A 19,246-nucleotide genomic window follows, 5' to 3' on the forward strand; every position below is an offset into this window, starting at 1 on the left:
GCGGAAGCGGCCGATGGCGGGGATGGAGCTGGGAGGTGGCCGGAGCCGGTAAGCGCTGGGCTGGGCAGGGCCGGCTCGGCTCGGCTCGGCTCGGCTCGGCTCCTGCCCTTGGGCCGCTGTCGCACCCGTGCCGCGCCGCGCCGCGTTCTCCCCGTCCCGGGGTTGTGTGTCCCGGGGCTCCTCCCGCCCCGGCCCCGGACAGAGCCGGCCCGCAGTGAGGCAAAGCCTCCGTGCGGCACCTCCAGCGGGCGAGGCTGAGCCGAGCTTGGCCATACATAGCGGCTGTGCCGGGGTTCCCGCTCGGGAGCGGCTCCCCGTGCCCGCCGGCCCCGCGGGGAGACGCGCACCTGATGGATGAGAGGCACTTCGCTGTCAAAGTAATTGCAGGGTGCCGTGGTGGGAGATGTTCCCAGGGAAAGCAAATTGATGTGCTTTCTTTATTTTAAAGCCTGGTCAAAACATGCTAAGCATTAATAGAGAAAAAGCACAATAAAATACCAGCCCCCATCCCGCCCATGTAATTCCAGAAACAGGGAATCGCAGAGTAAAACAGGATAAATTTATGTGAAACCCTTTTCATTTATGAGATTTGAGAATGGGTTGACCACTATCTGGTCATGCTTAACAGAAGGTGGTTTTCCTAATTCATTCATTAGAATAGGAAGGTTTTCCTCCATCATTCCTAGTTAGAAGACTAAAAATTCTGATTGTCCTTATAGTTGGAATTGTTATGTTTACAAGTCCACAGGGGCAGCATTACATCCTTGTTAGGGAAAAAAAATAAAAGGAAATAGAGAATGCAATATAAATGTGTTGTGTTGGAATGCAACTTGTCTTTTCAACCTGTTAAGAGGGGATTTTTTCATTTAGTTATTACATTGTATTAAAAACAATACTATGCCAATGTGTCTAATTAATCAGATCCATGGTGGAAATGTATGTAGCTAGAACAGCAACAAATGCCTGACATAATACTAGTACTATATTCTCCCTTTGGAGTTTAGAGGCTGAAGAAACCGAGGTTTTCTTCTACAAATGCTACTGATTTTGTACATGCAATGTGTCTTTTGCATTAGAATCTAATTATTGTGGGAGTTGTCTAAATTAGGGTGCATTTTTTGTGGTTATGGAGTCCAGTTTATTGGCAGCACCATTAGATTTTTGCAGAGGCTCTTTGTGGTAAGCAAATCTCTGTTAAAGTCAGTATTTCAAATGTGGATGGCTGTGTATCTGTTGGTGAGCAATGCTGTGACTCCAGCCAGAAAAATGTCATTAGTGATCAAATTGAAGGTCTAAGCTGAAGTCTGCTTCCTTTGAAAGCTAAAATAAATTGTTAAAAATGTTCTTAATATTTTAAATTAATTTTGTAATTTAATATTCACCTTAGGATTTAATTCCATTATAGGTAATTTAGGTGGTTTTCTAGCATGGACACTGTTGCTAGCCATAGCTGTCATCTTCTGCAGCAGCTACATGAACAGCGCATCCAGGGGCTTCTCTGTGACTGCATGCTGGTGGTCAAGGGTGTCTGCTTCAAAGCACACAAGAATGTGTTGGCTGCTTTCAGTCAATATTTCAGGTATGTGATAGAAAATTCTTCTCTTTAAAAAGTTAGCTAAATGCTGTTGGCTGAGGTTTTCTCTGAGAAGGGTGTTTTTTTCTGTTGGTCGCAGGAACTCTTGGGAGTATAAGGAAAAAGGGGAAATTGTTTGTCCGGAGATGAAGTTGTGTCAAGTATTCACAGTATGCTCTTCTTGATTTACTTGCTTATAGTGCTTCATATAATAGTTTCTGGCATGGACCTGCATTCAGTATTTCTCCAGAAAAAGATAACTGCTTACAAGGAACATAGTAGAGTATATGAACAGAGCCAAATAATGGATAGAATTGATAAAACATTATCCATTTCCAAATAATGGGACTTGTTTGATCAGTCATATTCGAAATAAAAATGTGCCAATATAGGTTATTGGTGAATCTCTGCTTACTCAGATTCTCAGAGACAACAACTGTGTTTTACAGGTGGCCCATTGCACCACATCACTGCTTTCTTACTCTTCTGTACTACCCTTAATGGTGCCTCCAAATTTTGGAGGGTGCTGGCTCTCCCAGCTTAGTGTTTTATATTAGTTATGAGTAAGCTGTTAGATCTGGCAGTTTTTACCTTGTTTTTTGAAACATCTCTAAAGCTTGACTGCTAATTCATTTGTAAGAAACCTACTTGAATGTTATGACCAGAGTAAAAAGATAAGAGGTTCCTTTTTCTCCTCCAGAGCTGTACTGCTGATGAAGTGCAATTATGCTCAAAGACCAAATTTTTAAAGTAGTTAAAAAGAACTAAGAGCTCAACTCCTATTAAAGTTCAATAGGATATAAGTGACTAATTAATTTAGGCTCTCAACGCAGATCTGTTCATTGTAGTTCTGGTTTTAATTTAGATAGGATAGTCTAGATTTATGAAGGAATTTGGATGTGGGCACTGGCTTCAGAGTATCCGCTGCATTTGTGAAGTTTCAGCATAGACTCATTTTAGAGCTCATTGATATCATGCCCTCCTTTAACCAAACCCAAATCTGAGATTTAGCCCACAAAGAGGAACCATTAAGTTTGGGGCATTTTTTAGTGTAGGAAAGTAACTACATAAGAGTGACCTGACCCCTTTTATATGTCATTGTTTACTGTGGAAGTGTCAGGATTTTAATGGGTCTTTGACTGAAAGAGAGTATGAACTCACTTAATCTAGGACTACTTGTGCATGTGAAGAACTACATCTCTGATGCTGAGAATACTTTACATCCAACAGTAAGAACTTTTGTGAATTCATGCATTTTAAGGATTCAATGATGACTCTGTGGGTATTGGTTTTACTGCTGTTTTAGGATTATGTACCTGTACTCTTCATTATCCTTTTACTTGGTTCTTATCCAGTACCAGTAAAAAAGTCCCTTTTTAGATAGGAGAAAATAAATTGAAAATAATGCCATCTTCTTGTTAATATTGCCATGCTCTTGTGTATTTGTGAAGAAAGAACTAGTGGTAAGACCTTTGATAGGCTTACTGATGTTGTTCAATGGACAAGCTCAGTTGCCAGAGGAGAAGAGTTTAGCTGACTTTGAGGTCTGTCTTCTCTGTTTTGCTAGAAAATTTATGTCCTGTTTGATCTGCCATTGATGAAAGGAGAAAAACCATTCTGCGTCAACCAGTTCTGCAAATGTCCATAAATACACCACTGCACCTAATATGTGATGAACAGTGGATAAGAAACCATAAGTACAGGGTGTTACGTGAAAACATTAAAAAATACAGAATTAAAGTTAGGTAAAGGATCATTTGCTTTGATTTATACTTCAAGTGCACTAATGTAGGACTAATATATAAGACAAATCATTGAGCAGTTTTGGGGAATTCATCACCAGAAACAGAGCAATCTTTAGAGTACAAACTTGTTTCATACCAAGCAGCCTATTTGAGATGTATGTATGTTTTTCTTATTGTAGTGTTTGTGAATTATCCGTGTTTGTGTTTGAATATTTGCCTTATTTTATCAGGACCCTTTTCCAGAATTCTTCAGGCCAGAAGAATGATGTGTTTCACTTGGACATCAAAAACGTAGGTGGCATAGGCCAGATCCTGGACTTCATGTACACCTCCCACCTGGATCTTAGTCAGGACAATGTACAAGCTATGCTGGACATTGCACAGTGCCTCCAAGTGCAAAATGTGCTGAACATTTGCCACACCTTTCTAAAGTCTTCCACAGCTGTGGAGCAGGCAGCCAGCATGCCATGCAACAGTGTGTTTTCACTGCAGAACACTCTGGGTACAGATACCAGCTGTGCTGGGGATGCCTATGGGACAAACCTATTGCCTGAGTGCTCAGCTGACAGACAGACTAACAAAGGCTTGGCTGAGCAGAACTCACAGTCTGTGAATCTGCACACCCCATCAGGTGATGGACAGAAACCACCACAAGATTCCTTAGATGGCAGCTGCACAGAGCTCCCATTTAAACAAGCAAATTATTACTATAAATTGCGCAACTTCTACAGCAAACAGTTCTACAAACAAAACGCTTGCTCTGATCACGAGAGAGGAGCAGAACCAGCCTTTTCTTACAGCACATCCACGGAAATAAACACAGTGCAGAGTAATTCTTGCACTGTCAATCACTCTGAGTGTATTCTGGAAACCTCTGAGCATTTACCATCAAACTTCCTGGTTCAGTCTGCAAGTGAAGCTGCTCCAGACCAAAATGCAGAGAGCACGGTTGTGCAGCCCACCAGACAGATGCGGCTGAAAAAGGCAGTGCACCTCAAAAAGTTAAATTTCCTAAGATCTCAGAAATCAGCAGAGCAGCCCCCTGAGCAGCCCCAAAGAGGTGACAGTAGAATAACAGAAGTAATTGAATCTGTGAATGAAAGTGCCACGGACACAACAGATGTTAGAGTTACTGATGAAAAAGAAGCTGAAGATTTAATGAATTCAGAGAATTTTGAACAGACTGTTGAAATGGAAAGATCTCAAGGTCCTTTGGAACAAGAAGGACAATCACAGACTCTTCAGTCACAGAAACAATATACTTGTGAGTTATGTGGGAAGGCTTTCAAACATCCAAGCAATTTGGAGCTACATAAAAGGTCTCATACAGGTACAGTTATCAGTTACTTGGTCTGCAGACCAAATATTTCAGTTACACAGAATATCTTGCAATGTCTCTTGATTTAAGAGGTGCTGGTTAAGGGTCTACTTTCAAAAGGCTGTGGTTTTATTTTGTTGTTTTTTTTTTTTTAATGGATAATCTTACAGAAATAAAGAACTGTAATACCGAATTTTGCTGGGAATTGTAGAAAAGATTTCTATGTATTTGAGGCTTTGGGTGCTTTTTCAAAGAACATCGTGTGAATTTGATGAAAATGAAATTTCAATGAAAATTTTGTTTTTGTCCTGCATTTAGATGAGTCATTTCTAGTCAGTTTGTCAGGTGGCCCAGATGTTTGAGCCAGATGACAACAAAAGGTGCAAACAAGTAAATGGTAATATAAGTGTACTAGAATATGTCTGTTCTCTCTGGTCATATATTCATTGTAAGATGCAAGTAATTGGGGCTTGGTAGTAATTTTTTCTTAACCTGTATAAATATGCCTTATAACAACTTTAATTGTGTTTACCTACAGAATAAGGCTCTTGCAGGCTGCAGAGTAAATTGGGAATTTTGAATTAATGTACTTTGTTTTAAAAACTCACAGGTAATATTTTTAAACCTAACATAGATTTATTTCTAAGTATCTTTTTATTCTAGTGAAAAACAAGCCTTAGTTTAACTGCAAATTATTTAATTTGTCTGTTCAATTTAATGACCATGTCCTTTTATTAGATATGCTTCTTTAGAAGAGTTTTTAAAAATTACCTTGGCTAGGCAGGTAACACCATTGATTCAAACTCCTTGAGATGGTATTACTCCTGGTTAAGCTGTTGAATATTTTTTGTTTTTCTTTTTCCCTGTATTAAATATACAAATGCATCTCTCTCAATTTTGTCAAATAAACATCATTTTGAAATGATCATGTATTGGTACTTTGACACTAAATATGAAACTCTGTTAGCAGACATTAATTTTTGTCAACTGATCCTTAGAATTAAAAGTTTCTTCTTCTATTTTATTAATGGAAAAATCTTCCCAGAACCTGAAATATGAACATTTTGCATTAGCTTCCTGAAGTTTTCAATTGTTAGCTTTAACTGCTTCTATATGTTCATGTTGCTAAGACTTTTTCTAAAATTTGTTCTCCTGTGGAAGAGTTGCATATGTCTCTTACTCAGATCCTCTTTTTGCCTTGTATTTTTTTGAATCTTACCTGGTTTGACCTGGTATCATCCGGTCTATTTTAATATCCTAGATTTTCAGGAAAACAGATGATCAGATAGAAGACAAGAGCATCTAGAAAAGTCCCAGCTAACTGCAGTAACATGTTAGTTTGTGCTAGAGAGACCCCAGCATTCAGGAATTCTCAGCTGCTTTTCACATACCATCTTCTTCCAGTAGTTTTCAAAAATTCCAGACTTGAATGCTAGTTAATAAAGCATTAGCATTCTTCTATGGATGTGCTAAGATGACAAAAGTGTAAGAGCCTAAGTTTAACAAATATCAAGCACATCAAAGGATGGAAAAACTGAAGAAAGGATATGACTAGAAATGCTTGTTTGCTTCCTTCTTATTTTTGGGAATTACTCCCTGTTATTTGCCTGTTATTCATGTTAATTCTTTTTTTAAAATACCCAACTAGTGCAAAAAGAGTGTTGGGGAAATTGCAGTGGATGGTGAGTAGGATGTTGATATTGGAAAGACCTGTAGCAGAAGGTACAGGGCACATCTGTGTTGTTACTGTTAGGTACACTGGTAGTTAAGTAATAGAAGTGTATGCTAAACGCCATTTCTATGCATCTGCCACTTCAGAAAGGATAGCAGATTTCTAGCTATCAATTTTATTTAAAAACATTAATTTTCTAGAGCTAAGCAGAAGGGTTAGCAGGCATTTAAGTCTTACAGGGCTCACTGAAAGCCCTCCAAGTACAGCTTTCTGAAGAGATGGAGGAAGCTGATATGGACATGTCACAGTAGCAAACCTTTTTTTAACCCAAAAATGACAATTCTTTCAACACAAGTGCTGTGGTGGTCTGGTTGTCAAGAAAAAGCATGTGTGAAATTCTCTGCCTCTGAACACTAGGAACTACTAAAGAATTTACAGGTTAGCATGGGTGCATTGATGAGCTTTCTATGTGAAGGCAGCCAGACTGTGTTCAACAGTCATTGTGCTGGCATGTCTGACTGTTTTATTTGTATTATTATCATGAACCTTTAAAGGAATCTCTTAACAGAGCTTACTGCACTGACTTTGGTTGATTTTGACTGAATGTTATAATTTGTTCTTTATTATTATATTGACTTGTCTGAAAAAAAGGAAGCAAGTCTATCTCTTTTATATAGACCATACCTGTCCAGAAACATCCAGTGGTTTTGTTGGGGTATTTTATGTATTTTCAGGCAACATCTCAAAAGAGCAACCCAAAACAAACTTGGGCCCATGGAAAGAACTCTTGGCAGGATGGAACAGGAGCAGAGTAGCGCTGCCATGTAATACAATACCTTGTTGATCCTCAACCTTTTCATTCTGGGTTTTGCTTAAGCCACTTCCAGCATTCCTTGCCTTAGAGAGTACAGCTCCTCACCTTTGTGATCTCATCAGGAACACCACTTCTGCCTCCATGCCTTTCTCCTCTGGAGCTGACACAACACTGCTCTGATCACTGTTGTGTACTTTATCTTCACCTCTTCTTGCAGAATGTTGAACAAGAAGGGATGAAACAGAAGGTAGAAAGCACATGGCAGCTGAAGGGTTAAAAGTAAAGTCCCCTGCATTAAGCACTGTCTAAATTGTAGTCAGTTACTACTTTGCCCCAGTTTTTCTCTATTGCTGCTGATCCAGCCATGTATCCCACTATTGTGTACTTTGTCTTCTTGCAGGGTGTTGAACAAGAAGGATGCAATCCTGGTGTTCTCAGATGAGGTTTTTGGTTTGGAATTTATTGACAGTTGTAGAATCATAGACTAATTTAGATTGCCTTGGGTCTCCTGAGGTAATCTGCTCCAGGTTCCAGCTCAAGGCACATCAAATTAGATCAGGTTGTTTTCCTCATGACCTTGTGTAGTGAACATTTTGGACATCTCCAGAGACAGAGTTTCCACAACCTCTCCAGACAGTCACTCCCAGTGTCTGACCACCATCATGGGGTAAAATATTATTTTCATGTATCTAATTGGAATTTGTCATGGTCAAACTTGCATCTGTTGCCTCTTTTCCCAAGACTGTATACCAGGAACAACCTGCTTGCATCTGCCCTCCCAAGCCTGTAGCCAGCAGTAAGATTTCCTGTGTGCCTTCTTTTCTTAAGGCTCCAGATATGGTCTTACCAGTGACAGGCAGAGAAGAAGAGTCTTCAGTTTATTAGCTGCACTCTTACTAATACACCCTCAGGTCCAGTGAGGCTAATTGCCTCTGAGCAATAGGTTACTTGATAAGCCCAGTGGAGTTCTATGCAAGTGCAAAATTGTTGTCCAAAAAGTCATTTGATGTTTCTTTTTCAAAAAAACCCTGTTTGTTTTATCTTGTGGGGGGAAAACCTCCAATTGTTTGTACATCAGTACAGTTAGAATGAGGCTGCATGTAGCCTACAATAATTGTTTGGAGAAATTTGAGCCTCCAATTCCTCCCCTCTCCCTCTAGTCATTTCAGAGTGGATTCCTGTTCAGATACTATTCTTTTGGTCTCCAGTGACTTCTTTTTTGTACGTAATTTCTGCAAAAATTGCTTCCTATTGTTTTTTTATCCTCCATTTCATATTATCTTGATGCTTTTATGGCTTTCAGAATCCTTCCCAATTGCTACAGATCTGGCTCCCTGTTGGTTTCATTCACATTTGTGTTGTCAGCATCAGAATTTTTAGTATTTTGCAAGTTTAAAATCATAATGAAATCAAGCCTCAGGGCTCTTCAGAGTTGAGTGACTTTATAGTTGATTTACTGGTTTCATAATTTTTATCTTTAATTGAAAGAAAGCTTTAATAAAACTGCAAGATTTCCATTCTTCATTAAGCAGACAAAGTAGGTAAAGCCTCGAGCTGTCATACTAACTGCAAGGTTGCAATCTGTGAAGCAACATAACTGTGTGTTTACTCTGTGGTTTGAATCTAAAGAGAATTGCATTTAGTCCTTGATCTTAAAATATGTTGGAAGAACTTCATCTGTATTTGGCAGGAGGAAAGGGAAATGGAATTCCCACACCTGGATGTGGTAGATGTTGCTTGTAACATTTCCAAGGATGGAGGAAAAATATTGATGTAAAGAATACTTAATGGAAGAGAAGCCAAGAGGTGTTCTGTAAAGTCAGGAAAATTAAAATTAAAGAAGTAAATAAAAATCTTTGTACAGATTTTTTTAATTGTGATCAAGATGAAACACAGCTTAAGATCTCTTTTTTTCCCTTTGGAAATATTCTGTTTTCAAAATCATATGGATTTACACTTGTTTTGTTGCCCTGCACATGTGCCCTGCACAAATGTCCTTTAAATGTGCAGTTAGACTCATGAAAGATGATGATAAGTGTGACTGCCATGGAATGAATGGAATTTGAGCATCATTTTTGGTTTTAAAATTCTAAAAGATGAATTCTAAAATTTTATCAACAGTATAAAAACTAGGAAACCAGGAACTAAGCAGGAGGAATTAAAAAACACTTAAATGAAGTACTATAGAGGAGAAAAAGTTTTTACTAAAACATATTTGTCTTAAATTAACAGCAAGAGAATTGTTGTACAGTCACATTCTAGATTGAGAGTCAAGTTATTTTGGAAAGCTAAAGTGGGCTGCATCAGTTTTTACTAAAGTTGCTAATCTGTTTTTAGAGATTCAAGGATAACAGTTTTACATGTATAAATTCAGAATTTTGGAGCAAAATACTTGGGTAATCTTCAGGTACTTCTATATAGGATGAGAATTTGAAGGCAAATATATATATTTTCTGGAACTGAACAGCTATGTGCTGAGCAGAGATATATGGTAGACATTAAAACCAGGAAACACAATTCTTCAAATTAGCTTCCCTTTAGTCCTCCTTCTTTTTAAGAATGTGCAAGTGAAAAAACAAGTGCCCTTCCCATCACTGTTGTTGCTGGGCCTTGTCTTCTATTCTGTTTTTCCTGGTGTTATGATACTCCTTTCATTTAGAATCAAAGTATTTTTAAAATATTAAAACCTGCGCCCATTCATATCAAAACTCTTCTACTTGTTTTGAAAGATAAATTCTGTGCAAGTCTGCCTTACAAACTCAGCTGTATTTCCCTCTTGAATTTACCCTTAAATAGATGGGTAAGTATCCTTTTGGAGATATTTTTTACTCTTACATTACATGTTTTAAAAGGAAGTGTACCAATTTTAAACATTTCTGTTCTACTGCAACTATTACAATTATTACTATGTTTCTTCTTTTAGGTGAGAAACCTTTTGAATGTAACATTTGTGGGAAACACTTCTCACAGGTGGGAATATTTTATATATTATGGTACTTACACTTGAAATGCATCTCTGTGTTGATTCAAAAGTCTTGGGTTTAAGATTAGATTTTTTTTTGTTCAAAGACACAATTCACTCTAGGGATAAATTATTAAAATGTCTTATATGAAAAAAACATGTTGAATGTTTTAGATGTCTTTGATTCTGTCTGCTCTCAGTAGATGTGTTATGTATTTTACATTCAAGTGAATGTTTATGTATACAGAGCCACAGCCATATTTGAAATACGAAGAACATTAATTTCCAGACTGTTCTTTTGCTTTATGCTTAAAGGTATTTTGTGAATAGCATTTTTACAGTGTCTAAAAAAAGTGCAGATTCAAGTTTTATGTAATGTATTCACAATACAGTTTCATCTTCCTAAATGGCATAAATGATTAAGTAGATTTGAGTCAGATAAAAAGAATTTGTATCCATATACGTGGGCTCAGTTTCTTTCAGTGAGAAAGAAACCACTACCTGTTGGAAGTGACAAAGCTCAGCTATGATTTAAAAAAAGCTTCTTGTGAAATTCCATACTTACATACAGGGCCTAAGCTTTAGCTGCTTTATTGGCCCTCCAGTGTTTGCTTCCTATTTTGGGTGCAACAACTAATTTGTATTTCTACAAGGTTGGTGCCTAGTTGTCTCACATTTCCAAAATGTCTATTTCCTTTCTGATTTCGTGGTTGAGAGGTGCACATGTAAGAACAGCAGACAATAAACAGGTGCATATTTTTATACTAAGATTACATAATTATGGTTGAATAGCTTTGGCATTTCTTATGGGTGCTGGTTTAAGTATTAGAGCTGTGTGCTTTTAGCCTACCCACCCACCACTGGTTGTGCTGCTCTTGCTTCAGTTTCACAGCCCACCATGGGCCTTGTTTGACCCATGAATCTGATGCCTTTGTGTCCTACACCTCGTTGCCAAATATGAATATAAGACTGCATCCAGTGAACAATACTGTTTCATCATGCTTATTGGACAATTTTCAGCAAAACTGGGCATGATTTTTTTTAGGCAAAGAGCAGCATTTTCATTCATTTTGATGGCTGAACTTCCAGCTATTAAAAGAAAAACATGGATATTTCTAATTCCATTAAAAGTACTTTTGGCAAATAGAGTGGTATTTTGTACTACTACAGTGGGGGAAGAGGTGGGAAGTGTCACACAGTGTTTGACAGGCATGACAGACTCCTCATGCAGTGTGCTTTGCTCCTCTAATTACAGAAACAAACAAAACCCCTGACAAAGCTGGAAATTTCTGCCTTTTAATTAAACCCTCCCACACAGCTTCCCTTCCCTCCCTGTGACCTGACTGGCCTGAAGGGGCAGGCAGATACGTGTTCATGGACAATCCCTACACATCAGCACAGAGCCAGAGCACTCAGCCTCTGGGCTGCAGCTCTTTCTCTGCTCATAGAGGGGTCTGAGCTACTTGCAATAAGATTCCACTCACCAGAAAGTAAGATGCAAGGATAATTACTATCTAGTTTTTGCTTAAAATACCATCTCCGATCTTGTCCTTTTTCTCCTCTGTCTGCAGGCACAGAAATAGAAACACTTTTCTTATTTAAGCCTTCATGTTCTGTGCCTGTGAGACAGTGCAGCTGTTGGGCCTGGTGGGATGTCTGCCCCTGCTGAATGTAGCTGATGGGCTGTGTGTTGGAGTGTGGAGCAGAAAATGAAAGTAGGGGAAATTGATGTGGGAACTCATAGTTGGGAACAAACAGCCATCAAAGTCTTTGATTTTTGAGGAAAACATTCTTTTTTACTTCCAAGCCTTCATCTTCCCTTATTGCTTGTACACAGCTTGTTGTGATGTGAGCCCTCTCTGGCAGGTGATCCAGGATATTGTGTTTCACCTCCTCCTGCAGAGATTCTTTTGGGGGCCCAGGTGTATAAGGTGCTTCACTTTGAAAGCTTGCCATTTATAAAAGGACTAAGTCTGGTCCAAATTTAGGAGGAAGTCTATGCAACCATTTCAAGGATTCTTCTGAACATTTTTTTTCTTTCACTGAAATGCAAGCAGAAATCCCCTTAGTTTTTTTTCCATTGGGATGGCATGTGATGCTTTAACCAAGGTTGTGTGCCTGCTTTAAGGCTTAAGAAAGAATACAAGCTATTGATGTTTTTACCATTTTTTGTCTTAGCACAGATAGTAACAAACTTTGCCCTCATTAGGAGGAAAGGACATATGCTTGTAATAAAGAAATGGATCTACTTGCTGCTTTCTGTAAAATGTTTTTATTCTTACTTTATATGCCTTTGTGGGAAGTTGTTGTTGCACTTAAAATTCACCCTTTGTCTTTATCTGGAATAACTTTCAAATGCCCCTGATGGGGTTGGTTTGTGACATGGATAGAAGTAAAGGTGCTGTCTTTTTTTCCGTATGTTTTTCTTAAATGCACTGTGATATAAAATCCCTTGTCTTTGAAAAGCAAAAATTATTCCATTATTCATCTTCTTCTTCCCCAGAAATAAGTACCTAATGCCTCTCCTTGAGTAGATTTCAGTATTAGAAAGTTTGGCCTTAGAAAACAGTTGTTCAGTCACACTGTTTGAAAAAGTGTACAGGGATTAAAGAAAGCTCTTTCAGAGTTCACACATTGATCCATTCAATACTGTCCTCTGTGTGTGTGTGTGTGTGTGTGTTTGTAGTACTTGAGTTCTGGGATATTATACAGTCTGATTACAGTGATAGATCATAACAGGTAATTTATTGTCTAAATGGGTCAGAAGGAATTTGTCTGAGTCTAATTTTTGTTATCTTACTGTGACTGACGAGGACATGATAATCTTTGCATCCCAAATTTTCTTTCCCATTGTAAAGGACTTGATGTTTCCTTAGATAAATAAAAACCAGGCAATTAATCAATCAGAGGTTTAAAAACTGACTGTGGAAGTGTGCACCATGTATGGAACATCTGCAGCTCTTCTACAAGGTGTGTTGTGTGCTTTGAGAGCTGGACTCAGTGGAGTAGCCATTGACAAGGACTGGTGGCTTTAAAACATTTCAAAAAAAGTTGGACTCAGTAAGAAGATTTTACCTAGTCATTGGCTGGCTGGCTGGCTGGACTAGCAACTAGCATGATTTTTAGAGGATTGAGAGAGGAAAGATATGTAACAAAATGGTTAGCAGTAGTCCCATTTGTTCTTTTCTGTACTTACTATTCTGTTTTATTTAGGTATGAGTAAATAGTTTCAGGTTTGGAGCATCTGAGTATTTTATGGATAGAAAAATGCTCACCCTATTCTTTTCTTTTTAACCACCTGGTAGGTGAATTCAGACATCCTTGTGTAACAATATTTTATTTGTAGGACAGGGAAAGTGAGACTGACATGAACCATATTGCTAGTAACTTAGTAAGTTTTCTTTTTCACTGCATTCTAGATAGTGTAGTCTTCATTTATAATTGGATCTGCTTTCAATTATAGGTCTTTCTTTTCTCTTAGCATTTGATTTCAGGCTTCTTGTTTTTATTTTTTTCCCTATTCTTGTCAATGGATAATTGCATACAAAAACAATTTGAAGTACATGGTAGTCTGTCTTTACTAGATAAGAATGCTTGAGTTCATACATGCTTTGTAGTCTTCACTGCCTTAGAAGTAGGAATAAAAAGCCAGTCTCATAGTTCCCATCATTATTTTTTTTAATCTGTATACAGCAACAGGCAAGCTGAATTTAAATATTTAAATGTTTAAATTGCTCTCCCTTCAGGCAGGTAATCTCCAGACACATTTACGTCGACATTCTGGTGAGAAGCCATACATTTGTGAAATCTGTGGCAAAAGGTGAGTAGAATTGTTCATCTTAGTAAAGTTAACATGAAAGAATTTGTTTATGTTTTCTGCTGATCTTCATGATAAACTACAAGCCAAGTGCTAAGGCAGCATGCTGCTCAGTTCTGTTTAGAAGATGCTGGTTTAAACATGTGCTGGTGGGATTAAAATACATAAATGTTTGCAATTGACTTGTTGTAAGATAATCAGTGTCACCAGAGCTTGTGGTCTAAGTTTTTTGTGTATTGGTATGTAGGTAAGAATAGCATGGAGTGTATTTTGTTGTGTTATATGTATTGTGTTGTATATTGTTGTGTGTATTTTGAATAGTGTGAGTCACAATCAGTCATGTGGGTTTGTACCTTTCCCTCACATTTTTGTCATTATTTGGTGATACTTTCTTTTTTTATGTTTTATGAAATTCTGAAGTATGGGAAATTTGGCAAATTTAAGCAAAGCATTAAATGATTCTGCTAGCTAACAGGTGACAGAAAATACACTAATGCAGGAATAGCATAAAATGCAGAATGAATTAGTAACATTAATGGTAAAAATATTTGGAGTTTTTTTCCTTGCATAAATTTAATTGGGCACTGTCAGTTTTCTTAATTGCATCAGTTAATCTGTATTTTAGGTCATAGTCCTTGTTCAGAACATCAGGCATTCATTCAAGCCAATTTCCATATGATCGTTTAGGGAAGTAAGGGCTTTATAAAGACACTTATTGGGTTTCTGTCTTGTGTTGCAGATTTGCTGCTTCTGGTGATGTTCAGCGTCATATAATTATTCATTCTGGAGAAAAACCTCACCTGTGTGATATCTGTGGCAGAGGTGTGTAAGAACCAAAGCTTCTGTCTCAGGCTTTTTGACTGAAAAGTGAGGAATCATTTTAATCTCAGAGCCTGTCATATTCTTCTAGGTTTCAGTAACTTCAGTAATTTAAAGGAGCACAAAAAGACCCATACAGCAGATAAAGTATTCACCTGTGATGAATGTGGGAAGTCATTTAATATGCAACGAAAATTGGTCAAGCACAGGATAAGGCACACTGGAGAGAGACCATACAGCTGTTCAGCTTGTGGTAAGGTTCACTGTGCATTGCTTGGTTGTGTCTTTGCTTTCCAAATGATGAGTAAAAGTTCCTTTGTCAGCAGAGTAACAATTAATCAAAACTATTTTAAGTTGAAATACCATGTTGTGAAAGTCAGTCACAAAATTTTCTCTTGCATGTTTCATAGTCTTTCATTTGGTGTAATAAACTCCTTTATTGTAAGTTTAAAAGAGAATTTCAGTTGAAAATTAGAGAAAGGAATTAGGAAAGTAAGAGGAATCAACATTGTGTGTGTTTGCCAATGTGTTTGCTACAGGGCTGCTCAGAGTAGCTGCTTCAAAATTAGATTTCTTTTCAGAATAGTCCTTTTGATGGGAAGTTAGGATTGACATAATTTGGCTATTGATGGAGTCTTTTATTTTTCCAGTTGCATACCATTTGATTTTAACTCCATTCACCCATAGAGTTTGATAATAACAACCTTTTGCTACTTTGCTTCAGCGTCTGGAAATAAAATCAAAACATGATCAATATTTCAGAACACTCATTTTCAAAATCTTTTAGATAGGCCATACTGCCAAGAGGTCTGAAAATGTCTTTTGATCAGGTACATCTTGATCTCATAGGTTACTTGGGATCCTGCACAGTTTGTTGGTGGTTTTTTGGCCATTATGTGTTATTTAGACAGAATTTCATTCATGTTCTGAGGAATCAGCTTCACAGGAGGGTAACGTCCTATGTTCAAATCCAGCTGCAGTATGTTTTATTTGCACTGTCTTAAGGCACAAGAAAAAGTCAATACTGTCAGGAGGCCTTGCATCAGAATGAGGAAATAGATACACAGGATACAAAAGTAAAAACAGTTGTGTTGCTGCTATTAAACAGGCTTGTTTTCATTTTGTCTTGTAGTGGTCTTCTGAATATTTTTGATTTGTGCAAAGAGGATCTGGTGAAGCATTAAGAAATCATTCACATTATGCAAAACATCCAGATGTATTACTCCAGTAATTTTTAATCTTATCATAACTGTTTAATACCAGTGTCTGTTAAATGGTTCTGAAGAGAAATCTGTGCAGCAAAATAAAAAGTATGCTGCTGAAAATTGAGACTGCAGTTGTATTGGGCAGTCATTTAAAATGATTCATTTTAGATGGTCCTTGCAAAATAAATGAGATAAAAATTACAAGCTTACTTTTAGTATTTTAAAGAATGTGAGGTGTCTCAATCTTGTGGCAGTTCTGGAAATTAATTGTCTCTTTTTCTGCTTGTTCTCCTACACTTTGCCGAGGTTCAGACTCTTTTCTTAGCAATATGGTGATTGAGCTTATTTGAGTCTGTAGCTTTGAAGATAGACCAACAGTTGAATATTTTTCTGTGTTCTAATATTTACAGCAATAAAAAATTATAGTTCTCACACATTCTTTGGCCAGAATGTAAAAAAGGACTGCTGCATTATGTTAGCCTAAAGTAAACAAAAAAGCTAACTGTCAGCAGTTTGAGAGTAGTTCCTCGGTAATGAACAAACCATTTCTTTCTATAATGCAGCTCTCACTTGAAGAATATATTTAGAAGCTTATCAGCATACTGTTTTTCCAGACAGACAAATTAAATTGATAGTTTAATTTATTTTTTTCTCTGTTAACAGAGAAATTCTGTTAATTTATTTTTTTCTTTGAGACAAACTGAGAGCACTCACAGTTTTCAAGTACTAATGGATATTCCTGTCTCTGGAGACAAAAACTAAACCCATTCATTGGGAAACACAAGTTAGACAATCAGATCAAGAAGAAGAAACAAGTTAGTGGAATTGTAAAAATAGATGGAACTTGTTTGAACCTGTTCTAGATAAGTGATGGGACATACGATACTTTATTGCTTGATAGTTTTTGTAATTAAAATGTCAGAGCCCAGGAAATTCCTCTGACTGCCCTGGAGGACTGGAGACCCTGCCAGGGGGCTCGGAGACCTCGACACAGAGCCCAAGACCACCCGTGCCTTTGATTTTGACCCGTGGAAAAAATTACCAACCTTATATGAGGATCTGCAAGCCACAAAAGTTTGAGTAGAATGATAGCAAATTTATCACAGGGTGAAAATGTAGATTTTTGGGGATTTTAGAACGGGGGTTCAGGAGGCAAGATGGAGGAATCTGGGCATGTCCAGTCTTTCTTCTTCTTCTTCTTGGCCTCCATCTTCTATGACGGTGGCACTTTTGGATTGGTTTAGGGTAGAGACAAGCTTTCTAACACAGGTGATAGGTATTGGGAAATTATTGTAAATAATGTACAGGTAGTTTTTAGTATAAAAGGCAACACTGCCTCCAAGGGTGGTGAACAGACCTCAGCAGGCCAGAGAAAGAATGTTATAGATAAGAAATAAAAAACAACCTCGAGAGCCAGAACAGAGGAATCCTGACTCCTTCTTCGACTGCCGGGCTGGGAGAAGGGACTTGTATGTATCTCGGGGTCGCTCTGACCAGCGGAAATCCCAAGACTAAAGCATGTGTACTCATTCGTGCTGGGAGCAGTGTGTGACCCTGTCCTGGTCCCTTGCAGGGAAGTGTTTTGCGGGCTCTGGTGACCTGCGGCGGCACGTGCGGACGCACACGGGCGAGAAGCCCTACACGTGCGAGACGTGCAACAAGTGCTTCACGCGCTCGGCCGTGCTGCGGCGGCACAGCAAGGTGCACTGCAGGGCCCTCGAGGAGCTCACCCAAGGGATGGAAACGCCCGACCTGGACAAGTCCCAGAGCTCTGACTCCTTTGGCCCGGAGATGTCTGTCACATTGTTACCAGTGTCTGTTAAACTTCCCATTCATCCCGCTGGAAGCTCCCCTGAATTCGACAGTTCCGCAGATTCTTACTGTAAGCTGCGATCCATGATCCAGCACCACGACTCGGCAAACGCAGAGAAACTCGGTGTGGATTCTGGCAAGGCGCTGAAAGGCCAGGCCCAGCCGGCCCCAGCGGCACCCCCAGCGTACGCTTACCCCGAGGTGGAGGTGCCTGCAGCAGAGCAGCCCCTGCAGGCCGAGGGCATGGCCCTGGTCCGCCCCTCCGTGCCCGGCCTGGAGGCCGAGCCCCTGGGCGGCCGCGCCTCCTCTGCCGCCTACAAGAGCAACGAGGGCCCCTTCTTCTCCAGCATGACCCTCTGGGGCTTGGCCATGAAAACCCTGCAAAATGAAAGTGAGTTGGAACAATGAGGGCTCAGCTGGCTGTACCAAAACTTCTCAGAGGTGGTTCATGTGGCTGCAGTTGCCCTGCAGCACGGTCAGTTTTTAGGCCAGGTGTCTTGGACACTGACAGGAATCAGAGTGCTTGTTCCCAGAACCACATGTAGGCTGCCTTTATTTACACTGCTTCTCAGCAAAGTTTAAATGCACTGTTGGGGACCTTTGTTGTTCTGTGACTGCACTGTGTAGCCATGATTTACTAAAATTTGCCACCAACTAAATTTACCATTTAACTTGGAATTTTTTTACCTAAAAATTGAGGAAAGGATGGCCAGTGTCTAAGTTCATGATATGGGTACAGTTCCAAGCATAGGTCATCAGAGCTGTGTGATAGTGTAGATATGACAGGAGGAAAATGCTTAACCAATCTCTAGTGAACTTGAGTTTCAGTAGTGGCTCTCTTACCAGTAGGGTCATTGGGTTACAGGACCTGAGCATTGTGACATTGAATTTAAATAGTAAATACTGGGCAATATTTGTGATAGTGCAAAGTAACTGTATATCTAGAAACTTTATTTTTTTACAATAAAACCTTTTTTTTAGTATTTTATAAATTGTTTTGCGGAGCAGATTATTTGTAAAATGAAGGCGAAGATCAAGTTGTGAATAAAGAGAAATTGTTTTATACTGCTTGATGTATTTTGTCTTTCTAAGGATTTTCAGTAGTTCCATCTATTCCAGGTATCTTTGCAGTGCTAAAGCGGGTGCCATCACAAGAAGAGCTGCACTATAAAATAAATGCAATCAATACACCAGTAAGTTGTCTTGCACTTGAATGAGTATAAGACATTGGCTGATTAATGGAATAAATAGACTGTCACAGGATAGAAACATTGCTTAGAAAGGCCTTTTTCTGCTTTAGTGCTTTGAATAGTTGCTGCATTTCAAACTGCTTGCTACAGATACTTTTTAACATTCTGTGGAAATTTAAAGTTTGGAAAATACAGTATTCTTCTATCTTTTTAAGGTGTTTTTCCCTCCAAGAATTCAAAACTAGTTGTTACATCTCTTGTTGTGTTAACCACCATACACTACAGTTTGGGGCTTCACTTCCTGGCTTCCTTTACTTGG

General features: G+C 38.7%; 1 protein-coding gene across 1 annotated transcript; it reads left to right on the forward strand.

Moving 5' to 3' along the window:
• The first annotated feature begins 12 nt into the window (after positions 1-12).
• On the forward strand, positions 13-18,798 carry ZBTB49 (zinc finger and BTB domain containing 49). Its single transcript, XM_059470484.1, has 8 exons — positions 13-48; positions 1,406-1,579; positions 3,549-4,648; positions 10,046-10,092; positions 13,831-13,904; positions 14,641-14,723; positions 14,812-14,973; positions 17,499-18,798. Exons 2-8 carry the CDS (start codon positions 1,428-1,430, stop codon positions 18,143-18,145), a joined length of 2,265 nt encoding a protein of 754 aa, XP_059326467.1. The 5' UTR covers positions 13-48; positions 1,406-1,427; the 3' UTR covers positions 18,146-18,798.
• The last annotated feature ends 448 nt before the right edge of the window (positions 18,799-19,246 follow it).

This window comes from Ammospiza nelsoni, chromosome 4, assembly GCF_027579445.1.
Source record: "Ammospiza nelsoni isolate bAmmNel1 chromosome 4, bAmmNel1.pri, whole genome shotgun sequence".
Lineage (NCBI taxonomy): Eukaryota > Metazoa > Chordata > Aves > Passeriformes > Passerellidae > Ammospiza > Ammospiza nelsoni.

Bases quoted from the DNA above. Each gene is read 5' to 3' on its own strand.
- ZBTB49 (XM_059470484.1), top strand. From the start codon at position 1,428: ATGGACACTGTTGCTAGCCATAGCTGTCATCTTCTGCAGCAGCTACAT. The intron at 10,093-13,830 runs GTGGGAATATTT...CTCTCCCTTCAG, and splicing joins GTGGGAAACACTTCTCACAG to GCAGGTAATCTCCAGACACA. The intron at 14,974-17,498 runs GTAAGGTTCACT...GGTCCCTTGCAG, and splicing joins ATACAGCTGTTCAGCTTGTG to GGAAGTGTTTTGCGGGCTCT.